The 20,404-nt window shown below is 30.6% G+C and overlaps 2 protein-coding genes and 1 non-coding gene across 4 annotated transcripts; all 3 read right to left on the minus strand.

The window, feature by feature from the left end:
- Positions 1-1,287: 1,287 nt before the first annotated feature.
- Positions 1,288-2,491, minus strand: LOC122579638 (histone H3.3-like). The gene is made up of 5 exons (XM_043751845.1): positions 2,441-2,491; positions 2,064-2,176; positions 1,852-1,934; positions 1,595-1,685; positions 1,288-1,458 (listed from the first exon to the last, which is right to left on the minus strand). Exons 2-5 carry the CDS (start codon positions 2,133-2,135, stop codon positions 1,288-1,290), a joined length of 417 nt encoding a protein of 138 aa, XP_043607780.1. The 5' UTR covers positions 2,136-2,176; positions 2,441-2,491.
- A 3,737-nt stretch (positions 2,492-6,228) lies between these two features.
- On the minus strand, positions 6,229-7,078 carry LOC122579639 (histone H3.3-like). Of its 2 annotated transcripts, none has more exons than XM_043751847.1 (4): positions 6,974-7,078; positions 6,768-6,835; positions 6,506-6,596; positions 6,229-6,399 (listed from the first exon to the last, which is right to left on the minus strand). In XM_043751847.1, exons 1-4 carry the CDS (start codon positions 7,052-7,054, stop codon positions 6,229-6,231), a joined length of 411 nt encoding a protein of 136 aa, XP_043607782.1. In that variant the 5' UTR covers positions 7,055-7,078. The 2 variants fall into 2 exon arrangements, with proteins under 2 accessions (XP_043607782.1, XP_043607781.1); XM_043751846.1 differs by having other exon boundaries at positions 6,768-6,848; positions 6,993-7,054.
- A 10,165-nt stretch (positions 7,079-17,243) lies between these two features.
- LOC122580721 lies at positions 17,244-17,327 on the minus strand. Its single transcript, XR_006320863.1, has one exon. It is a non-coding gene; the product is annotated as a small nucleolar RNA R38 (small nucleolar RNA).
- Between the last annotated feature and the right edge of the window lie 3,077 nt (positions 17,328-20,404).

Here is a 20,404-nt window from a genome sequence, read left to right on the forward strand (position 1 = left end):
TTATTAGTCATGCTTTAACATATTTTACGCATATCATATATTCATAAAGTATAATTTTATTGTTTGAATCAGTTGTTATATGACAGATTTTAATATTATCATAAATTATAAATAATAATGTAATTATCTGTTATTGTTTTTTTAATTTATGTTCTCTATATATTAGTCTCGCACAATGTACGGGTTTAATCTAGTATTGTATGAGTGAACATAAATATGGATGCAATCATGCCACGATGCGGAAATCAGAAACCCAACATCTTCGAGCTGGGTTTTTCAGTCTGTGTGTATACGGGTCAAGAGTCGAGTATATATGGGGGTTAATTGTTTAAGTTTTTTTAGAAGATTCGAATCTGGATACGATTATAAATGAAAATCCCCCTAACCAATCATATACCCAAAAGGCCAAGACCAGTCTAAATTGAACCCGTACACCTGACTCCATATCTCGAGTATTATATATACATTAATAATATGTTTACATTTGGAAGCATATTGATTATTGATATCAATTCTTCAATGTTCAATCAATAGAATTCAAGTTCATCCTCTCAAAATTACATACTACTAGTTCTTTTTTGATAGGTATACATAATACTAGTTAATACAGTTAATTTTTTCTTTTTTCCAAGACCAGCCCAAATGTGATTGATATATTGTATATAATCTCAAAATCAGTTAGCAATGTCGAACAACCACAAAGCTCAGTTATTGATAAATGAACATCGATCAACACTATCGATCCGTCATTGATTTAAGCCACAGATAATGTCATCATTATAAACGTTATGACTAATTGTTGACTTAAAAAATATTAATGCTAATAACGGATCCTCAATCACCCGTGTGGAAACCCGGTAAGTAGTCATAGACTCGTCGGGTTGGAATTTGAGACAATGATTTTAATCGGATCCTAGTTCGCGGCTACTTAAACCAGGCCGGATGGCCGGCATCCCTAATTGGGGGAGGTAGTTGATTGTTCATGATCAACAACTGAAATATATCAGAAACTATATATCATTAAGAAGACACCAATAAAGATTAAATGTAATTGTATGGAGTAATACTCGTATATAAATCTCAATTGATTGTAAACCCCGTTTAATAGATTTCCAAAAGTTTCAATTCCACATCAAAAAAGCAAAGCGAGAATCATCCAACAAATTAAGATTGCCAAAAGAAAGGAACAAGCAAAAGTTTCAGTATGTAATGCAACATAAACTTATTCAAGCTAGCTAGACGATCAAAATTACATGATGATGATTAACAAAATCAAGATTCTACTACTTAAGCACGCTCCCCACGGATACGACGGGCCAACTGAACATCTTTGTGCATAATGGTAATCCTCTTGGCATGAATGGCACACAAGTTAGTATCCTCAAACAGTCCCACAAGGTAAGATTCGGCTGCCTCTTGAAGCGCCAACACAGCATGGCTCTGGAACCTCAAGTCACTCTACAAGCAGGAAATATCAATTGACAATCGAATTAGAATATGTATTTCAAACTATGTGACTATATAATTAATATCATCATTATATAACCTATATGCACTAAGATCGATATACATATAACAAGTAATGCTTAAGCACCTTGAAATTCTGAGCAATTTCACGAACAAGCCTCTGGAACGGCAATTTGCGGATCAGGAGTTCGGTGTTTTTCTGATACTTGCGAATTTCTCTGTATATATTCATGATGATATCACAAACATATATATATAATTGATTAGTAAAAGTTAATTCCCATATAGCACCGGATGAATATCACTGTATATATTCATATGTATGATATATTCTAAGGTTAATTTAATTAGAAGAAGAAAAATTAAGTGGAGAAGCTAGCTGACCGAAGAGCAACAGTTCCAGGACGATAACGACGAGGCTTCTTCACCCCTCCAGTCGCCGGAATAGTTTTCTTACAAGCAGCATACTGTACGTACGTATATAATTATATACCCAATAATTTAATTACAAACCATATATAAAAATAATCGAGCAAAGGTAAGTAACAACTGTTTATTAATTGTTTACGAAAATCACATTGATTAATAATATATACCTTAAAAATAAGAGACTTTTTCGGAGCTTTTCCACCAGTAGACTTGCGAGCAGTTACCTTGGTTCGAGCCATTGCGTTTTAGCTAGATTCAGATCGATCGATCGATGAGCTAGCTAATAACGATATATATATATATAAAAACAAATCTTAGTTAAAACATTAGATATGTATATGATATATATGGAGTAGTATATATTAAAAACAAAACTTGATATATATATAATATACGTACGTACTACTCGTAATTAAAAAAGTTAAACGTATCAAGAAACCTTATGAAGAATACAATCGATAAACAATTAGGTACTGTATTATATTATATTATATATAGTACTAATTAAAGATTTAAAACTAATTATTAAGAGATCAAAAGAAACCTGCTGTGTAGACAGAGAAGATATATGCGACAGATGAACATGTAATTAGTGTGGTACTGAATGCATGTATACGTATGTTTGTATGGGGTATATATACACACACAATCGTAGAGTCGGTTCCGATATGTTCGGAATGTTTTGGGAATAGAAAAGAAATTAATGATGATCTATGTGCTTTTTTCTGATTGGCTGCTTGAATTATTTAGACAGTTTTGATTGGTTGTTGGTATATCACCCGGGATCGATATACACATGTATATATTTTGTGTTTCTTTTGTACTAGTAAATGTTATTTTTGTGTTTCTTTTTCGAACATTTATCATTTGTTTCATTAAAAACATCTCTACCCAAATAGTCAAATACTAATTCTGCCAATTCGATCGATCAGCCAAAGTTAATTTGAGACATCAAGGACGTATATAGTAGTTATTGGTGATTTATGAATCATCGATTACAGCACAGATAACTTAACACTGCATGCAAAAGATACTAGCTATATATCTGGTTAATTATCTAGCTACATAATCATCTCGGTGGATTTTACCTTCAAAGTTTGATTGCACTGCAAATTAAAAATCCTAATTAATCCAACATTCGTATATGTATGGGTCATATTTGGCAAACACTATGTCTCTGTTACTTCTCGAGGAATAACATATCGTGCGATTAGACTGGGGCGGTATCACATGGTGGGCAAAGGGGCAAATGTCCCCTCAAAATTTAGATTTTGTTATGTATTTTTAAAATTTTTTTATCGATTTTAAAAAATTGCTTATAAGTTTTTAACATTTTAACCACTTTTATATTTATATTTCATGAATTTTTTAATTTTGCTTCCTCTGAAATTTTTTTCTAATACCGTCTCTACGATCAGGTACTCCACATCAATCTTCTTGGTTTCACAGACGATAGTCATATATGCCAATTATAATGGCTTTGTCCGAGGAGGTGGTCGTCGACAGAATGATCAATTACAAAATGGCGTGTACATCCTGGCCCATTCCTTCTCGGACCGGAACCATTAGGCAGACCCATTGTTGGCACAACTTAGTAGACATGCACAAAAAAATCGGTTAACTTAACCGAACCGGCTAGAAACTGGTTAACCTAACCGGTTAGTAACCGAGAGAGTACAAACCGATCATAGGTTAATAAAAACCGACGATTCTTGATCGATTACCAATTCCATGACGAGAACCGATTATTAATCGGTTATTATAGGTTAACCTATAATCGGTTAATAATAATAACCAACTATTATCAAAATACCACATGCTCTTTTGTATTCCACATGCTCTGTTCTAATACCCACATGCTCTGTTGCTGTATTTCTTCATCCGTGGTCCATCAATATAATCAAAATCAAATCTAACTTCAATTACGATTAGTATTTACATCTGAAGTTATTATTTGGAAATGGGTGTGCTTCATCTGCAACAAACGGCTCTGGTTTCTTTTTTTTTTGTGAACTGTGAAATATGTGTCTTCTATAATCGTTTATATATGTGGATATATATGAGTGTGTATATATAATACAGATAGATATAGATATTATCATTATCATAAGATATACATAACGTGTCATTTTATTATTTACACAAGATAAGAAGACACTAGCCTATTGCATTAACGTGTCATCATAACAGCAGCCTATTATATTAACGGTTAAAAAAAACCCGAAATAGGTTAACCGGTTATTATTAACCGAAATCGATTACACCGGTTAAGGTTTTTCCAAACACAAACCGGTTATTACCGGTATAGGTTAACCGAAACCGGTTATTTTTATAAAAAAAAAATAACCGGTTTCGGTTACTAAAAAAAATAACCAGAACCGGTTAACTGATATTTGCACCTCTACAACTTAGTAACCTCAATAGCCCATCACAGCTAGCAGAACACGTATGTACGTGGATTTTAATGGGCCGCTAGCTAAGCTAATTAATACTTCGGCTGAGCACAACAGGCCTTTGATGCCACTAGGCACATCAGCATGGGGACAATGGGTTAGCTGTCCCACTTCGATTTTAATACAATGTAATTTTTTAAAATTTAAATGATATATTTGTAAAAAAAATTTCAAAAGTAAGTAGGAAATAAATACAAATGTTACTTTCGTTGTCAACTTGTAATAAGGTTATTATTTGAATGTCATTGGTTATTGAAACATTAATTTTAAGATAGATTTTTTCATTGGGAGATTAAAAAAACTTGAGTTGTTTTGTTTTTTAATAAAAAGAATGAAGTATTGTATTTTTAAATATAAACGTTAGACACGGTATGGATAACAAATTCTTTTGATGGTCCATTTTTTATTTTCGATCTAGGTCCCGTTTTTATTTTGGCATTCTCAAATAGGACTCTTATAATTAGTATGACCTAAAGTTATCCCCTCGCAAAAACTTTCCTGGCTCCGTCCCTGAGGCACATCACACTTTCTATTCAGGCCATCTCTTATAATTTTTATTGGGCCTTCTAATTAATGGGCTATCGTCGTCTCCTCCTTTAGTGAAACCACTTACAATGTTATGCCGCACTATAAAATGGAAAACTTTGAGTCATGCGCGACACACCACCATTTGGTACGCCACACTACAAATTTGAAAGTTGTTTTTGATTTTTTTTTATTTTTTTTTCTTTTCCTTCTTATAAGGTGTTTAACAATTAATTAAGGTCATATACGGGTTAAAAATATAAACTGTTGATTCGTTGTTCCCTTAAGTCTATAAGTTAATACTAAAAGTTTTTCAAAAGACAATAATGTTTCGAGAGTCCTAAGTTTCACCCCAAATATGCGTACGTGTAATTTAGAACTAGGAGTAGATTTAAATATTATTCTAAAAATAAAAAATGTTTTTATAAGTTGTAGAGTGGGTGATTAATATTATTAGTGGCAAACCACTTGGTCTTAGATCAAGTGGTCAACTGGGCCTCTCTGGGGTTCGGGGGAGGGAATGTGGGCTTGGAGATCAGGGATTGAATCTCAATTCTGTATGGTTTCGAACATTTACCTTTTCAGATGCGTGCAGGCCGTATGTTATCGCACCCTTGATTTACAGCGGTGCCTTCGAGTTCCAACCGTTGCCCGCTTGGATGTCACAGTTAGGGTTCGAACCACTAAACAACTAACACGTTATTTTAAAAAAGAATATAAGTAGTGGGCCGGAAAAAAGTTCTTATATATGTATAGATTCTCGACTCTTTTAATTTAAAATCACAAGTCCTCATAATAGACCTATAGCACGAAAATATATATATATCCTCACAATTGCTCAAGATCATTTGCAGGATCTAAGTTTTAGCATTGTATAAAGATGTATATGACATTGGAATTAATCGACCAATTAAGTCACATGGTTTGCCAATAAATTGAATGTTATTTGATTATCTCAATTTTAAATGTATGTAACTTAGGATTCTCATACGTACGTGGTGGTCAAGTAAACCTAGGATTAAACTAGAATACTTGATGGTCATCTTGGCCAAATCAAGCCGATTTTGGTATAGCTTGATGATTAAGCAAAAGTAGTGAGTAATTGCATCTGTATTTGGTGCATTCTTGTTTGCTGTTGTTAAGCAAAAGAATAAATTGTGTGTGAAGCAAAATAAGAGATCCTAATAAGCAATTTTCATATATATCAAGAGTAATCCCAAAATCAACTAACAATGTTGTTACCAAAAGAAACTAAAAAAACAAAAACAAAAGTTGCAGTATGCAAAGCTAACATAAACTTCAATTCAAGCTAAACAAATCTAATTGATTACTCAATCATTAACTAATGGAGATTCTAAGCACGCTCCCCACGGATACGGCGAGCCAACTGAACATCTTTGGGCATGATGGTAACCCTCTTGGCATGAATCGCACACAGATTGGTATCCTCAAATAGTCCCACAAGGTATGCTTCGGCCGCTTCTTGAAGTGCCAAGACAGCATGGCTCTGGAACCTCAAATCAGTCTACAAAACCAACAACATGCATATATCATCAATTGAATCCTTAGAATACTTTTAACAGTTCGCTTGATTAATATTTATTTGAAACAAGTAGTAATTAATTAATCACCTTGAAGTCCTGAGCGATTTCACGAACAAGTCTCTGGAACGGCAGTTTTCTGATCAAGAGATCGGTACTTTTCTGATACTTGCGGATTTCACTGTAATCAAGAACGTACATATATTAGTAAAGTTTAATTCCCGATGCAAACATGATTCAATTGGTCAGGGTCGTAAGGCAAGTTAATCCAACATGAAACTCGATCGACATATATTCTAAGATTTAATGTACGAAGAAAAAGTTTGAATGAGAGGCTTAATCAATAAATTACCGAAGAGCAACAGTTCCAGGACGATAACGATGAGGCTTCTTCACACCTCCGGTTGTTGGAGTCGTTTTCTTAAAAAAAACTCTCTAATTAATCAACTAAACATAAGAATAGAAAGCAGAACGAATTTTCGGAGAAAGTATCCCACATATATTTATATATATATAACTAATTAATAAACAATAGTAATTGGAGTTTATATATCGAACCTTATGATATTGAGTAGACAGCTGCTTCCTTGGAGCTTTTCCACCAGTAGACTTGCGAGCAGTTTGCTTTGTACGAGCCATCGGGCGTTTTAGATTCGAGATACTGATGATGATATAACAAACGTTCAATTAGGTATATATGAATATTACTAAACTAGTTAACTAACTAAAAAAGTGTTAAACATATATACAAAATTAAGAAACCTTTCGAAGAAAAAAAATCTACAAACGAACTTTAAGAAATCGCTATATTATATTATGTAAAGAAAAGAAATACTACTAACAAACATGATTAATAGAAACCTGTTCTGAGAAAAGATGAGACGGGAATGTTGGTGCATGTATTCGTATGTAGCCTAGGGGTATTTATACACCTACATTGATAGAGTCGGTTCCGATAAATACGGAAAGTTTAAGATTACTACCATAGGAAGGATATTAATGATAATCTATGTGCTTTTTTCTGATTGGCTGTTAGAGTTATTTAGACAATTATGATTGGTTGTTAGTATATCACCCGGATACGTACACACATATTTGTGCTTCTTTTTGTGTTTTTTGAACATCATTGTTGGTTTCACTAATTAAAAACGTATATCTACAGAATTCAAGATCGATACTACTTCTTCCAATTCACCCCGAGCTAGAGTTAAGGTGTGAGGCACCAAATTAATCGACACAAAAAGACGTGGCACATACGAAAATATTAAAATTAACTGACCTTGAATATTCAAGTTAACATCAATCATCTAATCACATGTATCCACATAACTATAAACACATAATTAGCAACTTACACATAGATCCATCATATTTCATTTTGAATATATGGTAACATAACTATCGTGACCCATTATGACATCTTATTTGACCCGTTTTAATAATATCCATCAGATTCTCTCTTATAAGACTTAATTAAAAACGAACTTTTTGATAACATTTTAATTTAGAAATATTCCATCAAGTTTATTAAACTTCGTTTTAAACGTTAACAGCATTTTCAGGCTAAACCATATATCCATTATTATACATTATGCCTCTTTTGAATCGTTTGGGTTAAAATTATTAGTTTTCAAATATAATCACATTTAACACTTTCTAATGATCCAAGTAATCATCTAAACTCGTTTATAGCCCCACTAATGACTAACCCATTTCAAAGTCGATTACCAACCTTTATCCATTTCTTCTAATGTATTTGGTCATTATACCCAATTAGCCATATATTAGTCAAACAACATTTTCTATCTTTTCACCTATTTTGCATACAAACTAATTTTATCCTAATTATTCATTCATGAACACATTATCTAAAACCAATTTGAGTCATTTATAACAATATATGTTTAATACAATTGTACACTAGCTATGCAGTATAATATATATACATCTGTTTTAGATATCTAAAGTTTTTGTAGATGTACTGCTACCCATGATAAATGGCCTAATGAACTATATATATGAACTTGTTACATCTCTAATAACCGCCGTTTATTTTTTGATTTTTTTCCCTCATGTCACGCAAACATATACATCTAATTAGAGGTGCAAGAAGTAAACCCATTTCGGTTTCGGTTATTTTTTTACACAGTAATAATCGTTTACGGTTAACTTGTACCGGTTTCTAGGTTTTAACACTGGAACCTATCTAAGCGATTTTGATTAATAATAACCGGTTAATCAATACCGGTTAACCTATTTGGTTTTTTTAAAACCGCCCATTATAATATTGAGAAAGTGATGAACAATGAGGAAAAACAATCATTACAAGTATGAGCAATGAACCTATATTCAAAAAAAAAAACTCATATTTCAAATAAACATCATTTTCTAAACACAAAACAAAATTCATCATCCCAAATTTCAAAATAACTAAAAATTGATGTTGGATCTGATTAAATAAGCATTAATCTATATCTAGTATAGATATATGAAAGCTTATGAAATCATTTGATGATGCGATCTTTTCGGTTATATATCAGTGACTGTATATAATATGATTGACATATATATGTAATATGTATATAATATGTAATTAACAGGTTAACCGGTTATTATTTGAAATAATTAACCGGTTATAGGTTAACCGGTTAATAATCGATTTTGATTTTGAAAAGAGTAATTGGTTAATAACTGATGGTTTCCGGTAACCTATAATCGGTTTTTACTATTCCGTTTACTAATCGGTTTTGGTTACCGGTTATAAATCGGTTCGGTTTGGTTAACCATTTTTTTCTTGCACATCTACATCTAGTGTACGAGCAGTCATAAATTAATTCTTCTTTATTACGAGGATGTCAACTATACCAAATTATATCAAATTAGACTCATGAAATTGTAACATGAAGGTTCCGAATATTATTAATGATTTAATAGGAGTGTATTTATTTTATTTTATTTTAACAACAAATAGTGCATTAGTAATGTGTTTTTTTAAGACAGAGATGGAATATTATCAAAAATATAATCTAGGCATCTAGCTATGTACTAGGAAGATAAAAAGATACAAACACTAATTTTATAAAAAATAAAATTAGGTGAAAATGTTTAAATTAGTAAATAGAAAAAAAATTATTTTCTTTGTTAAGCAAAAAAAATTTGAAAAAGTTCTAAGACAATTACAAATTACAGAAAGGTTTGAGACTTTGAGGAAAACTCCGCTAAATAGCTAGATGCCAGGCAACTGGTTGTTTTGGTGCAACCCGCAACTAGCTTCGGTGACAATAATATGCACAATATTACATTACATGATGGTGTAGAGGACCAAAGGTAAAATGGACCAAAAAACACGATTGGTGCATAGAATCAAAACATCAGCCCTCTTAGTAGCATTTTTAGTAAATTTTATTAGATCATATACACATGTTAAATACACGAGTTTTATAACATTATTAATATAAAAATTGATATATGGAACAAAAAAGATATTTATATGTTAAATGTAAAAATATACTTAAAAAAAATTGAGATATTCAGATGTTAACTAAATGCGAAATCATATCAAGGCTAGATGATGTAACAGAGTTTCTGTTATACAAACTCTTCCAGAGAAACAAATATATTAACTTTGATTAGATAATTGACTGAATTTTCATTCATGTCTTGTAAAAAAGTAGTAAAGTTTATGTTCGTTAGTCATGGTTGTTAAGAACAATTAAAAGTAGTGGTTGGTTCGTAGGGCTTTCAAAGATTTCGTGTGTTGTGATTTTATTTGTAGTGTTCACTTTATATATGAAGACTTTGTAGCCTAAATATATTTTGATTCCAATTATCAATAACAGCAATAATTATCCTAATAATAGTTTAGAGAAAATGTCACAAATGATCCCTGTGGTTTATCACATTCGCATTTTGCCCCCTGTGTTTTTTTTTCGTTGCAACTAGTCCCTGACTTTTTCATTTTCATTGCTAGAAGTCCCTGACACTAACTTCTGTTACTTTTGGCCGTTAAACCCCTCACGTGCATACCACGCGAGGGTATAACCATCCTTTTGCCAACCACAAGGACTATTTGTGATAATGATACATATACAACATTCATCTTCCTCCTCATTCTTTTTTTTCCTTTTTCCGGCCACTCCCACATATAATTCCGACGAAACATGTTTTTCCGGCTACTTATATACATAAAATTATATGCATATATCTACATAACAAGCAGATTCAATCTCACTAAGAAATCGGATAGAAAAAAACCTTACTTCTTCACTACCCTTTTCTAAAACTTATGTGCACCTCACATAAATATCTAATGTATTATTTCAGATTTTATTTCACTCATCACTACCAATGACTTTTTCATCATTCCAATCTAACAAAATATTTACAAGAAACCAAAACCATGAGGAGTGAATTGTTGAATATAAGTAATGTTACTAACCCCTTCATTTTTTATAAGCTTGTTCCCATTTACACCGTTTGATCTTTACTAAAGATGTTAATGACACAAAAGCAAAATGATCATGGTCTAAAAGATAAGCTGCAACGTTCTCACCTAGCCACTGCCATCGCCATCATCCCCAGCACCACCACCACCCAACCATCGCACCCATCAAAGAAAAAGAAAAAGATACAGCGCCGCCGCCACTGGAATTGCTATGCCGGACCACCCTCCTGATGTTTGATCTGACCATCCACTTTTACCGCACCACTACCGTCGTGAACCCACCACAATCGTTACCATTCTTCATTTGATATTTTTGATCCAAAAACTCAAATTAAAAAATCCACTAATTTTTATTTTTAAGGGTTTTTAGAAATGATTATGTACAGATTTGTTTATATGGTGTCTTCATTTATCATCATCTGTATCTTGATTTGGTGCCTCCAGTTTGATACATTGATGTATGTTTTGTGGTGCCAAATCATCATCATCATCATCATCATTATCAACGTTTTCTTTTTCTTCTTATGAACTATGATGTTTGTAATGCTTCTTATTTTTGATAGACATAAATAATGGATACAAAAACTGATGATTCATGCTTACAAATTAGGAGCATATAAACTATAATTAATTAAAAATTGTTTATATCACAAATAGTCCTTCTGGTTGGAAAATAGACGGTTATACCCTCTCGTGATATGCACGTGAGGGTTTTAACGGCCCAAAGTAACGGAAGTTAGTGTCAGGAGTTTCTAGTAACAAAAATAAAAAAGTCAGGGACCAGTTGCAACGAAAAAAAGCACAGGGGGCAAAATGCGAATGTGACTAACCACAGGGACTATTTGTGACATTTTCTCTATAGTTTAATTACAATTACTAATAAAAACAATATTATAATTAGTTTTATTACAATTAAAAATAATATAAAATAAATTATTGATATAAATATTAATTCGTATTAATCAAAATGTATATCTTTCTAACTTTCAGTTATATTTTGTTATTTGAGAACCTTATGTAATAAAGTATTAAAATTTTTTAAAATTGAGTTAAAGTGTAAATTGGTGATTAAAAACCAAAAAGTATAAATTAATTTAGACATGCATTGATTTAATTAAGTTTGAGAAATTAAGGGTTGTGATTGATCAATTAAGGTTAGGTTAATTGCATTTTAGTGTATATTAACATTAAGATTAAGATATTGTCGTTAAAAGAAAAAAACATAATTCCACTTAAAAATTAGCAGCTCCAAACATTCCAATATATCTCTGTGTTCTTTTTTGGTCTAAAGATCCATCAAGGACTTGAGTTCAACTGTTCAACCACCCAGTTAAATTTAACAAGCCAAACAAACAAAATACAAAGAGTGAGAGACAAAATTACAACATAGATTTCACAAAGAGATTTGATTTTTGATCTACTACAGATTGTGCACCAAACCACGTCAATAGGACTTATGATTCGGAGGTGAAACCCTAAAGGGTTTTTAGGCTTTGTTGCAAATTCTCCGAAGGTAGGAACGGTGTTCCTTTACGCCAACGAAGGTGTATGGAAGTGGTCGTCAAATTGTATTCTACTTATAGGGTTATGGTTCGATCAATTATCGTATGATTTAGGGTTTATTCGGTGTTGTTCCGAATAAATGTGATCATCGTATATGAAGGAGTCATCCTCCTTTTATAGGAGGATGTTCCTTGAGGGAGAAGGTTAGGTTTTTCACTCTTCCTTTTTTCTAGTTTCCTTTGAGAGTTTATCCCTTAGAGAGATCGAATTAGGTAAAGATTGTGTTTGTTATTTGGAAAGGATCTATATTAGTCATTTTTGTATCTTGGTCAAGTTAAGCACCTTCGTGCTTCTTCCCTTTATAAGGGTGCTTCGTATTGATATCCTTCATACAGTGATTCGGAGGGATACATCATCAACTACCGATCCAGTTTTAATTAGAACATTCAAAGTACTCAAGTAACCTCAAACCTTCATCAATTTGCTTTTGGAAAAATCCATTTTTGACCTTTTTCTTACCAAGTTACTCCATCCATTACATTTACACACTATTACATGTACTATAATAAAGGATAATAGACAATTTTGTTTAGTTTCTTTAGTCTTCGATGCTTGGAGTCTTTTGCGTCTTTTGTCAATGTAAAGTACTAACGTTATTTTGTCCTACTTTGTTAATTAAATCGATCCTATGTTGTCAAACTTTTGTAATTAAATGAGGTACTTATGTAAGTCTTACTAAAGTTATGTGTTTTACGATCTTGACTATCGAGTATTATACTACTTATATGTGCATCTTAAGTATTTCGCTTTAACGGGGTGTGACATAGAGGCTTATTTATGACTGATTGACTTGCGAAAGCCCTTGAGCAAAAGAACTATTAAAAACCTGTTTTTTTTAAAGACACTATGACCTTGTATCTTTTTTACTTAATGAACTTAATAGCTAAGAACTTAATAGCCCTTGTCAAATTTCATGTTTCTTTTTTTACTTAATAAACAAAAATAACAGTCAATTACATTTATTTTACTTATGCATTCAACCACTTAATACATTCAGCACTTAATGACTAAAAAAAGAAACGAGCCCTATGATTACTTAGACTAAGTTTTAAATACACTAATTACTATTCCCTTCGTCCAAATTTAAATGTCTTGTATTGACTTACTAAGGGGGTGCTTGGTACAAAAAGGGGAAAGGGTAAGGGTAATAATAATGGGAAAGGTAATGGGTAAGGAATACTATCATTATAAAATATATTATATAATAATTAATAATAATAATAATAATGGGATGTTAGAGAAGGAGTGGGGTATTGATAGTCATTCCTCCCAAATTATTGTATAATGGGTCAGTCATTACCTACTTTTAGTATTGATTACCCACTTTTTTCTTAACCAAGCATCATTAATGATTATCTTACCCATTCCCCACCCCCCTAAATACATCCAACCAAGCACCCCCTAAGTCTTTCTTTCACATATTGATCATAAATAATTTTATATGTTTTATATAATACTTAATGAAAGTTATATTATTCTAAAATACATTTAAAATTCTATCTATTCATATATTTTATAGCAAGTTTTATATAACACAAACAAAAAAACTAAGAGTCAAAGTTAACCAAAAGAGACCCAAAATGTCAAACTATGACATTTAAATTGGAACGGATAGCGTATAATTTAACAATGGGCAGACTATGCTTCCAAATAGAGTTAGAACTCATTTGTAATACATTAACCCATACAATTTTGTTAAGAGAAAATCACGTTATCAGCCAAATTTCATTGCGATTATACCAAATTAGAAGATTTTGTTGAATTTTCACAAAATATCCAACAAAATCGCAATAGCTCACAAAATAGCAATGAAATCTTTAAAATTGCAATGAGAACTTTAAAATAGCAATGAGACTCTGCAGATTCGCAATGCAATTATGATAATTTCGTAGAGATTCTGCACGATCTTATAGAGATTCTGCAGATAATTGTGCATTGTGATTCTCATGATCGCATAGCGATCCTACAAAACCTTTGTTATTTTAATGTTCTCATTTCGATTTTGAAGATTTTATTTCGTCAAGATATTGCGACTTTGTTGGCTATTTCGTGAAAATCCAAGACTTAGCCAATTTCGTATAATTACAATGAAATTTGGTTAATTACGTGATTTTCTTTTGTGAAAATAAAAAACTTTGTAATATTTACTAGATTTAAGACCTGTATCCAACACTGGACGCGGGGTTTACGATATTATTATTATTAGATCTTCATGCATTTAAATCATAAAAACTTATAATTTCGAAAATACACGGTTCTAAGTGTTATATTTTGTAAGTTGTAGTACAATAACCATAGATTCGTCACTGTGATTATTAGCCGAGACATATTGATGGAATTATTTGCCGTAGTCATTACACAAGGTACATGCTATAATAATTTCTCTATTTTATAATTTTTTAAAACAAGTTGTACTCATAATATTATATTATTAGAAGAAGATAATTAAGATTTAAAATATAAACATACTTGTGATCTTGTACTTGACATTCAGGTATACATGTATTTGATCATGATGTGGACCCATAACACGCATAAGGTTTTTTTTTTCCAATCACATGTCCTATGATAACTAGATAACATTTAAGATTGTGTTTTTGTATTCTTTGTAACAATTAATACTCTTGATTTGAGTAACAATTGTAACTTTAAACATTAACACGCAAAAAACATATAATTAAAAAGGAGAAAATTATGTACCTTTTTGATTGAGATATAGAATGAGTTTTGAATGGAGTTCATATTGATTTGGATTTAGTATTCAAGTAACCCTCTGTAGTAAATCGTATTTTGTTTTGTGATCGCTCCATGTTCTGTGAAACCTATTGTGTTAAGGATAAGGATGTTGTATATCGGCATATGTAATCTAGAGTTCAAATTATGTTTCTATTAAATATTAAACTAAATATTAATATTTCTAATTTATAAAAATCTAATCTAATATTTATTAATAAGTCATTAGGTTTTAAAATAATTTTTTGAAAACGATATTTCATATGTTAAAATTATTTTAGTTAATTAAATGATTGTAAATTTAAAAATAAAATGTAACTTAATAAAAGTTTTTCTACAAATTAATATAAATATTAATATAACAATATATTTACATAATGATTATTAAGATGTTTAATTTATGATTAATCTAAATGATCAATTTGATAAAATTAAACGATTTGATTGGTTAATAAGTCATTAGTTCAACTGTCTTATAGTATATACTAACTAATTATATTAATAAAATATTTGATAATGAATTAATTTTCCAAATTTCTTTCCTTACATTTAATTTAACAAAACATGGATTAACAAAAATCCTGAAGATAATAAATAAAATTTTAAAGCTACTCTTATGAAATTGAACCCTTCTTCATTTGGTAACCGGCTAAGTAAAAACAAAGACCAAAAACTTGGCTTTTATATAGGCGCTATATTTCTTTGATTATGGTAAGTCAAAGCCCAATACAATATATGATAAAATTTTCAAAATTGTGAACAATCTAATATTTTATGGACTAATCATTATGGAATTGTCACATATTGGATAACGCTACGCTATCGGCTATACTATAGAGTTGATTGTTTTTTTTAATATAAATATTATTAAAAGTATATATGTAAGAATGATATATTTAGTCTAATCATATAAGGTATATGTATTAATATTGTCATTTAATAAAGATGAAATAATTAAATTTGATTTAATGGTTATAAATCAAAAGTAGAATTCATCTAAGGTTTCTATATGTTTGAAAATAAATTTAGAACTTTGTTATATATATATATCGGTAGATATGTCTTTTAAAATTATATATTAATGATGAAAATTGACCAAAAGTATAAATTAACGATGAAAAACAAATAAAAAATGTAAATTGATGAACGGGACTAATGTTATATTTACTTAAAAAAATTAATTAGGTAATAATATTATTATTTTGATCAAAAGGTTATAAAGTGTAATTAATTATGAAAAACAAAAAGTGTAAATTATTGGTAGAAATTATTAATAAAAAATAAAAAAGTGCAAATTAATGAAAAAGACTAATGTTGTATTTACCTAATAATAATTTAGGTAATAATACCATTAAATCAAAGTTGGAATTTATCTAGGGGCTTCTATTTGTTTAGTAATGAATTTTGGAATTTGTTATATATATATTGGTAGAGTAAAATAAAACTCTTTAACCACTTTCAAAGGTTCCTGTATTTTGCAATTTGAATACGGATTATTGGCATTCATTACACTAACTTTTGAGTCTTTGATAGATCATACCTCTCTAGGTTGGCATGTTATATAGTTTTTACAACAAACGATCAGTACATATTAGAAGCGATAACTTGTCATTAATCTCATATATAGATGAACTTTGTAAACAATCCCAATTCAAAAGTCAATTACGTATTTCCTTATACAAATTATATACGGTGCGTTTTGATTTCAATGATTGTTTTCAACTATATTCCAACAGAAGATATTATGCCGGTAGCCAAATTACATGTTAACTAGTCATAAATTAGGGAGTTAGCAGACTTCAAACTTAAATGAAAACAAAAAGATAATAAAATATAAATTTATGCAGCTCACCGGCTAATATAAACGCCCCAGTGTGTTTTTATTGCCAATATTCTCTTCCTTTCCGTATATGTCAATACATACAACACCATATGAATATACGCCTGATTCCAAATATCAAAACTACCACAGATTTGGTGTCAAACATAAGAATCAGACGTATACTCATTTGGTGTTATATCTTGGACATACGATATATATGAATGAATACTTCCGGTTAAAAAACGAAAATAATGATAGTAGTGGAGTTATGTGTCAGATCACAAGTATACATCAAAAAATTAATCAGACAGGGATAACTGTGTAAATAAATGATCTCATAATCCACACCCCCACATCACAAAAACATCATTAGAACCTCAAAAAGATAATCAAAACAAGAGCTTTTTTGTTTTATAAATAAAATTTAGTAAAAAGCAAGACATGAAAAGAAAAGATTGTTTTTTTTAATTGATGATAACGGCGACTAAATCTGTTAGGGACTAGGGTTGTATGTGTGATGATTCTGAGAATGAGATTCATTGCTTATTTATAATGCATTTTTGTTGGGCTAGGTCAAATTCAGAAATTCCGATAACAACTTTACCAGGGAACCAGGCTCAGTCTCAGGCCCATTCAAAAGCCCATTTTGAATACTATCCGTGTTTTTCCTCACGAATGATAGATAGCACTTAAAAAATTACCTATTTTATTCTATCTTGGACAATGAATTATACATTTTCTCATTTTTTTAGCATACAGATTTAGTTAGCATTTGAGACATCATATTGATATCTAATTGGACAGTATATGTAGCTCAAATCGTGCGTGTCTAAGATGAAACCCAAGACTGAACACCCCCCCCCCCAGTCCACTCCTAATATAAAGTGAAATTCGAACCTTGATAGATTTTCTTAAAGTTTACGACCTTACCAATGAGCCGCCAATAACTTTTAACTATTGATTTTGTTACGTGTCAATCATTTTTTGTTACACACAACTTAAGGTTTAATTTTTAGACACATTAAACATTTTCCTTTCACTACAACCACATTGCGTTTTGAAATAGCATGTTCATACAATCTTATATGCTTTTTAAAAATTGTGTTTTTACTCTTTTTAAACGTTAATAATCACTTTTATAGTTATACATATTCTTTTAACTATTATGCAAATGTAATAACCAAATAATTGATATAAAACATAAGTGACAACACTACCTTACTTTACCAACGATTAAGTTACCTCCTTTGATGTTACACTCACTTCGCTTGTACTGCAAAAATTGCGATGTCATTGTAGATTACAACTTACAATTTGGGTGACACAGACATGTACAAATGGGAGTCTTTATACCATTACTAATTTTATTGGGGTTTGCTAAATACAGTCTTTGGGATTGTGTTTAAGGTGCATAAATTGTTTGTATATTTACCATGAAAATCAGGGGGCAGACTTTTAATATGAAATGTACAAGTTTTTTTATGCACGTTAAATACAGCCCTCCCAATTTTATTTAACTAAAACCAAAATTCAGCCAAATATGTATGGTTGAAAGATGTTGAAACCATTTGGGTATCAGTTTTATTAATTTGTTTTTAGTTTTTTGATTTGCTTCAACTCAAATAATTTCAACGCGATAAGCTACACTGTAACTATATTTAGAAATTTAGGAATAATGAACGTAAGAATGTATAATGAATGTAAGAGTGTGATACGTAAAATCCGACATCAAGGAAACAAAATGGCAACAGATTATGCAATAACTAAAAAGGTGATTCATATTTTTGATAATGTCTTGTATTGAATTTTGTAACGAGGAACGAACAACCCAGACAGACCAAAGTGTCAATGTCACCAGGTCATTGGCCCAACTTGACAGGTTAGCTTTACGGTTCTCGGTTCAGTTTATCAGTCCAGATTTGAAAATCTTGGTTTTAATTTCGGAATTCCTTTAATTCTATAGCCCGTTGAAAGATGATTTTTAGAAATTTTATTAACAGATCCATCAAATTTATAAATGATTTGATATTTCAATACATCTCACGTTTTCGATTAGGTAAAAGATACTTATGCTTAAAACATAGCTCTAAAAATATGCAATAATTGATGACACAAGAATCACATACGTTTTATTTTCTCATCTTCACAATTCACATTGTCCTGGGTCGTGAACTTTTTCTTATTTACATGTTTAGAACAAATTTTATGAACATATCTATCATTTTACTTCTGATGTTCACATCTCAAATCAATAAAGTTCTAAGAATAAAGTTAAAAAAACACAAACCATAAATAATTTATTTGACAACAGTTATACGAGGGATCCTTATTCAAACTACTAAAGAGAAATCGAACTTTTAGTTCTAATGTACGCAACCTAAATCGATATATTGATTTTTATTATTTTTATTAAGTGCCATCACACCATATTAACTAGTGAAGTTTGGCTTCGATTTTTTTTATTTAATCGTGACACCTTATTATGATACTACATTTGAGATTGTTATCCAACATATTTAGAAAAATCAATATTTATTAGATAATCAACCGAACATAATAGTACTTCTAATAATATACTTAGCATTTTACTACAAATAAATATATGTAATCAGGGCCGGCTTTCAAAAGGCTCATGAGGTAAAAGTGAGTCAGGCCCACTGTTATTAATGGCCCGCAATTGTAGTAAAGACCTGACAGGCTGACATCTGTATAAGTACTCTTTTTGAGATATTAAGTTTTAGGCCTCAAGGAGTCATTACACTCAAATTTTCAACCCTTTCGAATCCCGCTAGGCCACTAATTACATCTCTCCAACTCATTTACCTTAAAGGGATGTTTGGGTTAATGAAATGGAAAGGGGAGAAAGGGGAGAAAGGGAATGGGAAATGCTTCCCTTGTTTGTTTGCGACGAAAAAATGAAATGAGAAAGGAGAAAGAGGAATCAATTTCATTCTCTCCAAATTGTAGAGAATGGGTGAAAATAGAAAAAAAAAAAAATTTTTTTTTTGAAGATGTTATATGTAATAAATGTATTATTATTTAAAATTTTATTTTTTATATATATTCATTCTTTGTGGGTACCAAATAACGGAATCCATTCTCTTTCTCACTATTTTCATTCTCTATTACATTTCCATTCACTATGATTCCCTCATAGCAAACACCCCCTAACTTTCCCAACCAACCATCCCATAGACATTCATGACTTTTTCAATTCTTTCAAAAAAATTTATATTCTTTTTTATTTAATTAAATAAAATAATTCATTAAATTTTTTATATACAATTATATAAAGTATCATTTAAACTTATTTATATACACTTCTTTTATTTAAAGACATAAAATACAATAATTATAATAAAATAATTATGATAGTAAAAAAGAAAAAAACTCATATCTTATCTATACATATACACTACAGATTAAA

The sequence above is a fragment of the Erigeron canadensis genome, chromosome 8 (assembly GCF_010389155.1).
Source record: "Erigeron canadensis isolate Cc75 chromosome 8, C_canadensis_v1, whole genome shotgun sequence".
NCBI classification, from domain to species: domain Eukaryota; kingdom Viridiplantae; phylum Streptophyta; class Magnoliopsida; order Asterales; family Asteraceae; genus Erigeron; species Erigeron canadensis.

Excerpts from the sequence above, each read along its gene's own strand:
- LOC122579639 (XM_043751847.1), bottom strand. The coding sequence starts at position 7,054 with ATGGCTCGTACAAAGCAAACTGCTCGCAAGTCTACTGGTGGAAAAGCT. Across the intron at positions 6,836-6,973 it reads TGTCTACTCAATATCATAAG|AAAACGACTCCAACAACCGG; the intron begins GTTCGATATATA and ends GTTTTTTTTAAG. Across the intron at positions 6,400-6,505 it reads AAATCGCTCAGGACTTCAAG|ACTGATTTGAGGTTCCAGAG; the intron begins GTGATTAATTAA and ends TTGGTTTTGTAG.
- LOC122579638 (XM_043751845.1), bottom strand. The coding sequence starts at position 2,135 with ATGGCTCGAACCAAGGTAACTGCTCGCAAGTCTACTGGTGGAAAAGCT. Across the intron at positions 1,935-2,063 it reads AAAAGTCTCTTATTTTTAAG|TATGCTGCTTGTAAGAAAAC; the intron begins GTATATATTATT and ends ACGTACGTACAG. Across the intron at positions 1,459-1,594 it reads AAATTGCTCAGAATTTCAAG|AGTGACTTGAGGTTCCAGAG; the intron begins GTGCTTAAGCAT and ends TCCTGCTTGTAG.